The 12,043-nt window shown below is 37.3% G+C and overlaps 1 protein-coding gene across 7 annotated transcripts in view; it reads left to right on the top strand.

Annotated features, from left to right (window-relative positions):
* The window catches only part of PHKB (phosphorylase kinase regulatory subunit beta), a 219,041-nt gene that overhangs the window by 137,729 nt on the left and 69,269 nt on the right, over positions 1-12,043 (top strand). For all 7 annotated transcript variants that reach the window (XR_003903728.1, XM_029925046.1, XM_029925043.1 and 4 more), the window contains one exon: positions 3,368-3,462. Coding sequence is in view for 6 of the 7 variants with exons in the window: in XM_029925046.1 (XP_029780906.1) it covers positions 3,368-3,462 (95 nt within the window). In the remaining variant the exon portion in view is untranslated. The remainder of the gene's footprint in view (positions 1-3,367; positions 3,463-12,043) is intronic.

Here is a 12,043-nt window from a genome sequence, read left to right as displayed (position 1 = left end):
TTATTTAGGTATAATTTACATAGTATATCTTAACCTATTCCAGGTTTACAATTCATTGGATTTTTGGTATATTCAGAGTTGTACAACCATCACCACAATCAATTTTACAATATTTATATCACCCCTCAAAAAACCTCTTACCCAGTCACTCTCCACTTAACTCTAATCATTTCACCCTTTCCCCAGCACTGGACACTCATTAATGTGCATTTTATCCTTGTGTGTTTGCCTATTCTGGACATTTCATATACCTTGAATCATATGGTCTTCAAGATTCACTCATGTATCAGCTACTTAATTCTTTTTTCCAGCCAAATAACATTCCATTGTATGTATATACCACATTTGATTTTTCTGTTCCTCCAGTCGTGGACATTTGTATTATTTCTGCTTTTTTTTTTTTTTTTTTGCTTTTATCATTATGCTGCTATGAACTTTCATATACAAGTTATTGTTTGACATATGTTTTCATTTCTCTTAGGTATGTACCTAGGGGTAGAACTGCTGAGTCATATGGAGACTCTGTGTTTAACATTTTGAGCAATTCCAGAGTGATTTCCAACTGTACCAATATGCATTCCATCCAGCAATGTGTGAGGGTTCTAATTTCTCTAAATGCTTTCCAATCCTTGTTCTTGGGTTTTTTTTTTTTTTGGCAGTAGCCATCCTAATGGGTATGTAATAGTATCTCATTGTGATTTTGATAAGCATTTCCCAAATGACTAATGTTGTTGAGCATCTTTTTATATGCTTATTGGCAATTTATATATCTTCTTTGGAGAAATGTCTATTCAGATACCATGGCCATTTTTAAATCGTGTTGTCTTTTTATTATTGAGTCATAAGAGGTTTTTTTTAATATACTCGAGACAGAGGTCCCTTACAAGATATGCTATTTGTAAATATTTTCTCCCATTCTGTGAGTTGTCATTTCACGTTTTTGATGGTGTCTTTTGAGGTCCAAAAGTTATAATTTGACAAAGTTCAGTTTATCTCATTTTTTCTTTTGTCACTTATGTTTTGATTTTGTAGTTTTGTCTAATCCAAAGTCACAAAAGTTTACTCTTTTATTTTCTTTTAACAGTTTTATAATATTAGGTCTTATCTATTTTGAGTTAAGCTTTACAGACGGTTTGAGGAAGAAGTCCAACTTTATTCTTTTGCATGTAAATACCCAGTTGTCCCAGCACTGTGAAAAAAGCCTATTCTTTTCCCCCATTGAATTGTTTTGGCATGCTTATCAAAATTCAGTGGACCGTAAATGTAAGGATTTATTTCTACACTTTCACTTCTTTTCCATTAATCTGTCTTTATACTAGCACCACATTATCCTTTTCTAAAAACTTTTTTTTAAATGTTTATTTGTTTATGCAGCACCTGGGTGGCTCAGTTGGTTAAGCGTCCGACTCCTGATATCAGCTCAGGTCATGATCTCAGGGTCGTGAGATCAAGCCCTACGTTGGGCTGTGTGCTGAGTGTGGATCCTGCTTAAGATTCTCTCTCTCTCTCTCTCTCTCTCTCTCTCTCTCTCTCTCTCTCTCTCTCCCTCTCCCTCTCCCTCTCCCTCTCCCTCTCCCTCTCCCTCTCCCTCCCTCCCCCCCATGTCCCTTTCCCCCACTCATGCTCTCTCTCTCTCAAATAAAATCAAAATAATAATAATAATTGAAATATTTATTTATTTTTAAAGAGAGAGAATCCCACGTAGGCACTGTGCTGTCAACACAGAGCCCAACACAATCTCACCAGCCCTGAGATCACGACCTGAGCTGAAATCAGGATTTGGGTCACTGAACCAACTCAGTCACCCAGGTGCCCTAGCACCACATTATCTTAGTTACTTTAGATTCTTCCTTTCAGTCTGGATGCCTTTTATTTTTTTTCTTGCCTGACTTTTCTGGCTATAACCTCCAGTACACTGTTGAATAGAAGTGACAGGAGTTGACATCAATGTCTTATTCCTGATCTTTGGGGCAAACCATTCAGTCCGATGTTAGCCATGGGGTTTTTATAGGTTCCCTTTATCAGGTCAAGGAAGTTCCATTCTATCCTAGTTTGCGGAATGTTTTTTATCATGAAAGAATGTTGAATTTTGTCAAATGTGTTTTCTATGTCTTCTGAGATTTTGTAGTTTTTTATTTTGTCCTTTATTCTGTTGATACTGTATCACTACACTAATTGACTTGGGGAGATTAAGTCATCCTTCTACTTGTGGGATAAATCTCTCACTTGGTCATGGTGTGTAATCTTTTTTACATATTAATGGATTTAGTTTGCTACTATTTTTTTGTTGGGGATTTTTGTATCTATATACAGAAGAGATTAGGATTTATAATTTTCTTGTGGTGAATTTGATTTTTTTATTAGGGTAATACTGGCCTCTTAGAATGAGTTCAGAAGTTTTCCCCTACTATTTTGGAAAAGTTTGTGAAAGATTGGTTTTACTTCTTTAACTGGTAGAATTCACCAATGAAGCCATCAGGTCCTGGGATTTTGCTTTTTTGTTTTTGTTTTTGTTTTCCCCAGAAGGTTTCAGTCACTTGTTATAAATCTGATTATATTTTGTATTTTTTCTTGAGTCAGTTTTTTGTAATGTGTATATTTCTAGGAATTTGTTCGTATCCATCTAGGTTATCTAAATTATTGGCATACATTTGTTCATAGTATTCTCTTAAAATCCTTAAGGATATTCTTAACTTCCATTCCTGATTTAGTAATTTGAGTCTTTTTTCTTTTTTCTTGACCAACTAACTAAAGGTTTGTCAACTTTTGAGTTTTTCAGGAATCTACTTTTAGTTCATTTATATTCTCTTTTGTTTTTCTATATTTTATTTCATTAATTTCCACTCTAATTTTTATTATTTGCTTCCTTCTTCTTGCTTTTGATTTAGTTTTCTCAGTTTCATCCACTGTCTTAAGATGGAAAGATAAGTTATGGAATTGCAATTTTTCTCCCTTGTTTAATATGGGCACTTACAGCTCCAAATTTTCCTCTGAGCATTGCTTTAGCTACATCCATAAGTTTTGGCATATTGTGTCTTCATTTTCAGTCATCTCATGAGAACATGTATTAGACAGTATTTTCTTATTTCCCATTTGTTTTCTTCTTCGATACATTGGTTATAGTGTGTTATTTAATTTACATATATTTGTGAGTTTCTAAAACTCCTTCCTGTTTATTGAGTCTTTTGTGGTCAGAATCATACTTTGTAGAATTTTAATTATTTAAATCTGTTGAAGATTGTTCTATGTGCATCAAGGAATATATATTCTGCTCTTGTTGGGTGTTCTATAGTCATTAGGTCTAGTTGGTTTATAGAGTTGTGCAGATGCATTTTTGTTAATGTCATTTCTTCCTTTTTTTTTCCAGCTGACGAATTAATCAGTCCTAAAGACATTGATCCTGTCCAGCGCTATATCCCACTACAGAATCAACGTAACGTGAGCATGAGGTTTTCCAATCAAGTAAGGATATTTTTTTCTTTATTTATTATTTGCTTCCTTCTTCTTGCATTTGATTTAGTTTTCTCAGTTTCATCCACTGTCTTAAGACTTTAGACTCGTGTAAAGACTTTTAAAAATTAAAAATTTTTATTCTGAATGGGTTTTTTATTGCTTTTTTTTAGAGAGCAAAGTTTTTCCCTCTTCTGGTTATTTAAGATTTACTTGTGGTAAAGGATTATTTGTTAATGAAGAAATATGAGTCAAATGTGTCCAATAAGATGTCTTCTAGGCAAACACTTTCAACTTCATGGTGGTTGGCTTTAAGGTGATAAATATCTTTTGGGGAGGATGCAGGATATATGGGTAGGCAAGGGGACAGATGAGATGGCATTTTATTGAAGGAAGTAGGGTCCCATGAAAGGCCCTGCGCTTAAAGTCTCTCCATTGCTGTGTCTCTGTGACAGCACTGAGAGACTGACAGAGTTGTTCTTAGTGCTTGGTGACATGTTGGGTGAAGGAATAATTTAAATTTTTTTACATTTAGTAGCTATGGATTCAGACTGTGTTGTGTCAACAAAATAAGTGTTTGCAGGATCAGCAAGATTGATGTTGATTTGAGCAAACCCTCAAGTATTAAATGATACCAGTAATGAGGACTGTTAAAATGAAAATGTTGTAGATTATGGAAACTGCCTGAGGAGAGAGGGAATGAACCTGAGTGTGTGCCTGGGATTCTAAGCAGTTAACATTTATTTAATAAGAATAGCATCAGCACTTCCAGAAGATATGCTTATGAAATCAAAAATGCTCCTTTTATTTTAAAAAACATGCATATACATATCACACACACACACACACACACACACACACACACACACACAAATGCTTGTTTTAATGAGGGAAAGGGAGAGCCAGCCAGGCCCATTACATGCTCTGTCACACTATTTCTCTGATTCTTTTGCTGGTCTTCAACAAAACATATAATTACTCTGAATGGCTTATAGATAAGAAGCTATTTGGGAGACTTGTAACTAAATGTTAAGATTTTCTCAAGAACATAAAATCCTTCTGTTAATATATGTCAGAAGTTTTTCACTGCCCGATTGACTCCTTTGTAAGGTGATGAGTTGGCCATTATCTTCATTACCACTCATGTCAGTACCTTACAAGTATACATTCTGTACAGATTTGAGATATACGATTTCACTTGAAGAAATGGTAAAGTAGGGAATACATTTAACTTCATATTATGCAGTGCTGTGACTCCGAGCCATTTTAAGACTAGCATTTACATTTACATAGCATTTCACATGTGTGACCCACTTCTCTCTGGTAATGAAATCTCAAAGTCTTTTCTTAGAAAATAAAGTAATAGATCACAGTTTTGAGTAGTGGGGACAGGAGCCAGGGAGCATAAAATCACATAGCTAACAAAATCAACAATTTGAACAGTTATTTCATGCTTGATACATATAATGAAGGCTGTGGATTATATGTAATTTTTGACATACTGTATACGTCTACCTCTTTCTTTCCCACTGAAGAAAGCTTATCAGAGTACAAGTGAATGAGAGTGGATTTATGGAGAACTTGCTCTTTTTTATACTGGAGCTATTTTCTAACGCTGCTACTAAAGTATCTGTGCCATGCCTCCCAGACAGAGCCACATGTCTACGTACAAGACTTGCTATAGGATTAGGACAAGGGCTTCTCTCCTGCAGCTGCATGGGATTACACCTGTGCAGAGTTGGGTACAGTCTCTGAGAAGGAGATGGTGCAAGGATTGACAGTAGAAAATTTCTGGCAGCCATCATACTCCACCCTGGTTGAGCTTCGTGATATATAAAATGGTGAGGTGCCGGTACACCACGGTGGCAACTTTTGATTTCAGCTCAGGTCATGATCTCATGGTTTGTGAGTTCAAGCCCCACGTCAAGCTCTTTGCTCACTGCAGAGCCTGCTTTAGATCCTCTGTCTCCATCTTTCTGGCCCTTTCCCTTTCATGCTTTCTGTCTCTCTCAAAAATAAACATTAAAAATTTTTTTTTAATAAAATATAAAATGTTTAGGCACCTTTGCCATTTTCTCAGGCATTTAAGCAGTAGCCAAGACCAGGCATGACCTCATCTGTTGCTGGGACTGGGTGGCACGGACTGATGAAATAGAGGTCAGACGTAGCCCTCTGCTAAGAAGATGTCAGAGACCCCTTGGTCACTATTGACCAGGCAAGACTTGGCAACTGCAGGGATTGACTAGGTGTTTCAAGCTTGCCAAATGATGAAAAAAGTAGAGAGAGAGTAGTAGAATTCAGACAGTTTCTGAAAGTGAGAGAAATCCCTGACTTTGAAGGATCCCCATTTATCCTTTGCCTCAGTGATTCACTAGATGAACTCACAGGACTCAGAAGCGGTGATACTTACACTTATGGTTTATTACAGTGAAGGGAGACGGGATAAAATCAGCAGAGGCACACAAGGCAAGTCTCGAGAGGAAATGAGTCACAAGCTTCCCTTGTCCATTACCAGTGGACTTATGTGAGACACAGTTACCCAGCAACAATGTGTAAAAGTTGCAAAGTGTTGCCAGCCAACACTTGCTTAAGCTTGAGTGTCCAGTTTTTATTGAGTCAATCATGTAGGTGTGTAGAACCTGCAGGATTGGCCTTGCTCCCCAGGGAAAAAAACCGATGTTCCCCATAAATCACATTGTTAGCATAAACCATCTGGACAGCCTGGTACAGGATGGCCCAGTGCCTTAATTAAGCATGCAAAAAACACTCTTCTCTGACAGACATTCCAAGGAGCCAGCCTTCAAATATACCTTTCTTAGGAATGTTCAGAATTTGAACAGCCCAGGATTGCTGAATCAACTCATTTCCTTCATAGAAAGGTTATGGCAGAGGGAAGTTTCCAGAATCCAGAAACCCAGGAATGTGTCAGAACTGTAGAATTGTCCACTTCTTCAAGTGTACATAGGGCTGTTAGCAAATTACAAACCTAAAACATTGAGGACTAAATTGAGAGCTGTTGATTTTCATAGAAATACCCATAGCAAACTAATTTCATGAAAAGGGAAATACTTTTATACCTGGGTTTAAGACTGGGGTTGGAGAGGCACCTGGGTGACTCCATTGGTTAAGCATCTGAGTCTTGATTTTGGCTCAGGTCATTATCTCATGGTTTGTGGATTCTAGCCCTGTCTTTCTCTGTCTCTCCCTATCTCTCTGCCCCTTCCCTGCTCTCCTTCTCTCTCTCTCAAGATAAGTAAATAAACTTTAAAAAATGGAGTTGGAAAAACATGGTATTATCTGGGATGACCTTCCCCACTACTCTTACTAGTCAGAAATTACTGTTTTCTCTTGCTGTTTATTTAGAGAATAAAACAAATCCTCTTTATAAGTAAGTTTAGAGGAATAGAAAGAAAAGTATTGTAAACAATAGCAAATATACTTTATAGTAGTGTGAGATTTTGACAGCCCCTCCCAAAAGAAATCCCACCATTTGGAGACCTTAGAATGTAAGTTCCCACATATCAGAGACCATGTTTAATTTATTTTTGTACTTCAGTATCGTCATAATATCGTAACACCTGTTACATAGACAGTAGTCAGTATTTAACTTGATTGTTTGAGTGTGGTTGCAGTATGTATGGGAGGAAGGTGTGTCATGGGAAATAGTGGACTTCTCATGCAGATGCCTCTAATTTTATATCTCTAATTGTAGCCTCTTTCCTAATATGTAAACTTGAATTTCCAACTACTTGATGATCATCTCTCCACACAGATCTAGTATTTAAAACCCAGTATTTCTGGATGGATACTTATTTCCAACTCATCCAGTTGTATACATTAAATATCTACAGCTTTTTGTATGTCAATAAAGTTGTTTAAAAAATAAACACATTTCGTTTTTTATGAATTAAAAATTTTTTAAGTTTTTATTTTAATTCTAATTAGTTAACATACAATGTTATATTAGCTTCAGGGGTCCAATACAGTGATTCAACACTTCCATACAACACCCAGTGCTCACCACAAGTGCCCTCCTTAATATCCTTTACCTATTTAACCCGTCCCCCCACCCTCCCTTCTGGTAACCATCAGATTGTTCTCTACAGTTAAGAGTCTGTTTCTTGCTTTGACTCTCTCTCTTGCTCTCATTTTTTTTTCTTTGCGTGTTTGTTTTGTTTCTTAAATTCCACATATGAATGAAATCATATGGTATTTGTCTTTGTCTGACTTATTTCACTTAGCATTGTACTCTCTAGCTCCATCCATGTGTTATGGCTAAATAATACTCCATTGTGTCTATATCGAATACATCTTTATCCATTCATCAGGCAGTGGACACTTGGGCTACTTCCATAATTTGGCTATTGTAAATAATGCTGCTTTATAGGGATGCATGTGTCCCTTTGAATTAGTATTTTTGTATTTTTGGGTAAATAGCCAGTAGTGTGATTGCTGATCATAAGGTAGTTCTATTTTTAACTTTTTGAGAAACCTCCAAACCATGACTATACCAGTTTCATTCCCACCAAGAGAGTATGAGTGTTCCTTTTTCTGCACATCCTCATGTGCAGAAACATGACTCCTGTTGTTCCTTATGTTTTTGATTTTAGCCATTCTGACAGGTATGAGGTGATATCTCATTGTAGTTTTGATTTGCATTTCCCTGATGACAAGTAATGATGAGCAAAATCACATTTCTAAGGCCAAATGTGTTATCTTCTCTCTTCACATCTGCCCTCCTTTCCATAGTCATTGTCTTGGGTAAGGACATTGCCTTCAGTAGTCCCTTCTCACGCCAGTAGCTCTTCCATCCAGATGGTTCTTACATTGTCTCTGCCTTCACCATGTCATTCATATTGGTCTCTTCTTATCATCTCCACTGCCATGTACTGCTTAGACTTCATTACTGCTCAGTGGCATGGTTTTCATAATCTCTGTCTCCAGTCTGTTTATTCTCTGTGCTTGAGAATGCATGATCTCATAACACCTGGGTCTGTTAGTGGAGTTTCCTGCATAAAACCTTCCATGACTCCCTATTCTCCTCAGGATAGATTTTAAACTCCATATCCTGACATTTGAGGCCCTACACAGCACCTCAGTTCCTTGTTTTTCACCTGTATCTTGAAGATTCTCCACATTTCTCCCAACCCTCCTGTGTTACAGTCTAGGCAGACTTGCTGATCTAATATAACATCCTGCCCTCACCCACTCTACCCTCAGTGCAACCTTCACCCCAACTGAAAATGGCCTCTTTTCAGTCAGAATCCTTAAAATTCAAGCCCCAGACAGTGCTTTTTTTGGAATATGTATAAAAATTGTATAAATGCATATTTTGAAAAGTGAAATAATGCAGTTGAGATTACAGTGCAGTTGTGTAACATTGAATTGGGAATATTAGCCATTCTGCCCCATCCTCGTCTCCAGAAAAGTGTTTGTTTAAGAGCCATATCTGTTTTCACGTCTATCTCCAGATATACATATCTGAATAATGTATTTGTAACTCTTTTTGCTTGATATTTTGCCTTGCACAGTTTCTCTTGTTTCTCTGTTTTGAAAGGTCGTTTGCATACCTCAACCTCCTTTCCATCTTGCTCTTCTAATATTTAGCAGTTATTTTTAATTCTTTTATGTATCACCTTTATTACTCTAAACATTGTAATAAAACTACATTTTTGGCATCATATCCTTTGGAAACGTGTCTTTATTTTTGGTGTTCCATGGGAGCCTGTTTTTCTGTGGGTCTTGTTTTCATTTGTTCTGCTTTGCACTTGGGCCCTTTCAATTTGTGACTTTATTCAGCTGTGGGGGATCTTCTTAAATTATTTCTTTACTTGTTCTATTTTTTTTTCCTGTTAGGGCTCTTTTATTAGTCAGATCCTAGTCCTATAGGAATGGTCCCCTGAATCTCTTACCTTTTATCCAAATGTTTCTATTTCTTTGGGTTTTTGTTTGGTTTGGTTTTTGGATTTTTTTTCTCTATTTTCAGAGATTCTTCCTCAACTTTTTGTTCCAGCTGTTCTGCTGAATTCTTTTAAGTCTTTTTAAAATATCTAATAGCTCATCTTTGTTCTCTGATTATTATTTTCATAGATTCCTGGTTTTTTAAATTATTATCACAATTATTAGAAATTTGAGGAATCAAAAATTTTGAGGTGTTAATTTAATAAATGTTTTTAACTTTTAATTTTGTAATAAGTATATATGCACAAGAAATTGCAGAGAAATGTCCAGAGAGGGTCTGGGAACACTTACTACCATTCCACAATGTTAACATCTTATATATAACTATAGTGTAATATGAAAACCAGAAAATTAACATTGATACAATTCATAGAGCTCATTCACATTTTGTTATGTATGTTCACTCATTTGTGTTTGTGTGCATAGAGCTATATCCATTTTTATTACATAGCTAGAGTCAAGATATTAAAAAGTCATACCGTCCTAACACTTCCTTGTGTTACCCTTTCCTAACCACACCCACTCCCTCACTGCCCTCCTTAAGCCCAGGCAATCACTCATTTCTCCATTTTATAGTTTCATCATTTCACAAATGTTATATAAATGGAACTGAATGGTATAGTACCTTTCAGACTGTCTTTCTTCACTCCAGAGAGAGTTGCAGTCTATCAAGTTGGTTCTGTGTATTGCTGAGTGACCATACCACAGTTCAGCCATTCACCCATTGAAGGACATCTTGTGGGTTATTTGAATTTTTTTTAGAATTCCATTTTGATTTATTTATAATGTCTTTTAGTATATTGATTTCTTAAATTTTCTTACTGGTTCTTCCAGGAATTACCATATACATAGTTAGCAAAAGTCCTACGAGTATCAATATTTTTGTTTGAGTGTAAAAACCTCACTTCCATTTAGTTTTCTTTCCTTTTTTACTTTTTAAAGTATATTCTTTGCATTTGAGCAGCATATCAGATTGTGTGAAAAGTTTTGCTTCAACCATAAAATTTGATTGAATATGTTCCTGAGGTAAAAGTCTATTGTGCTTATCTGAACTTTTACTATTCCACTGTTTCCTTTATGAATGTCTTAGCCTTCTTCTATTACTATTTTCTTTCTGTGTAATAGCTTTTTTAAATTTTTAAAAATTTTAATGTCTTATTTCTTTTTGAGAGAGTGCAAGCAGGGGAGGGGCAGAGAGAGGGGGGCAGAGGGTCTGAAGTGGGCTCTGTGCTGATAGCAGTGAGTCAAATATGGGGCTTAAAATCACAGACTGCAAGAATAGGACCTAAACTGAAGTCAGACACTCAACCAACTGAGCCACGCAGGTGCCCCTAATAGCTGTTTGTTAGACAATATTTATGAGTAGGTCTGCTAGCAACATAATTCTTAATTTTCTTTTGTCTGATAATGTCTTTATTTCCCCCTCATTCCTAAAGGAGACTTTGGTTCGACCCGGAATTTTTGATTGACAGTTGTTTTCTTTTAACACTGAGAACCGTTGTGCCACTGTCTTTGGCCCCCTACTCTCAGTTGATGTATCCTTTATCAGTTCAGATTTGTGTTTTTGTAGGTAATACGCCATTTCTCCCTGGCCACTGAGTGGAAGACTAGGAGACACCAAGCTCAGCTGATGGGCCTGGATCAGCCCAGTTACCGGTCCCCCAGAGCTGGAACAGGCTTGGGTAGGCTTGTCCCTGTTGTGAAGCCGCCGCTGCAGGCAGATCAGACCATGTGCTGGTGCCCTGGGTCTGCAGTGGGGGTGGACATGGCTCTCGGAGCTTTGCTGCTGCCACCGCAGGTGGATTGGATGTCCCCGGAAGTCCGATGTACAGAGCAGGTATCAGGACAGTTCACTGGGGCGACTTTGTTGATGCCACAGCCATACAGGCCCCCCAGGGCCCTGGTGTGAAGCACAGGGTAGGCGGGCCCACCGCAGCTCTGAAACTCCTGCTGAAAAACACAAATTGGCCAACGACCTGGGAGCTCAATTGAAGAGCTGGGGTTGAGTCTCCCCACTCAGTCTCTGTTGTGCCTCCTGTTTCTGAGTCTTGTAGCCAGAGCGAATAGACTTTTATTTTTTGTGTGTGTGTTTATTTTTTTGTTCCTGTCTGTTGGTTGTGTTAGGTCGCAGGCCTCTCTGGTGCTTAGTCCAGCATACGTGGGATCTCAGCCATCTGACCGTATTGCCTCAAGTCCTGAAGTTCTTAGCCAGTCCAGTCTGCTGCTTTCCAGCTCCCAGAGTCCTTTCATCGTTATCTGTTGAATTATTATCAGGGTAAATAGTTATATTAAGAGCAGGAGGGAAAATTGAGTCTAGGCCACCGTGTTCCCACCTCCCTTTCTTTTAATAGATAATTTATCTTTATAAGTCTATCTATGAGTAGGAATCAGAGTTAAGATTTCTTTTCCTTGAGTCATCTTTTTTTCTCAAGAACAATAATGACTATCATTTATTGAGCATTTATTTTTTTTACTTGAAGACTTACTGAGATATAATTAATACTATCCAATTAACCTAGTCACCATGATTCATTTTAGACATTTTCATCATCCCCAAAGGAAACTCTGTAGCCTTTAACAGTCATTCTCCACTTTCCTCAACTTTCCTTCCTTCCTACTTCTCCCTCTCCCC

Source organism: Suricata suricatta, chromosome 16, assembly GCF_006229205.1.
Source record: "Suricata suricatta isolate VVHF042 chromosome 16, meerkat_22Aug2017_6uvM2_HiC, whole genome shotgun sequence".
Classification (NCBI taxonomy): domain Eukaryota; kingdom Metazoa; phylum Chordata; class Mammalia; order Carnivora; family Herpestidae; genus Suricata; species Suricata suricatta.
The sequence above is the reverse complement of the archived record's forward strand: the minus strand, read 5'-3'. Positions and strand labels throughout refer to the sequence as shown.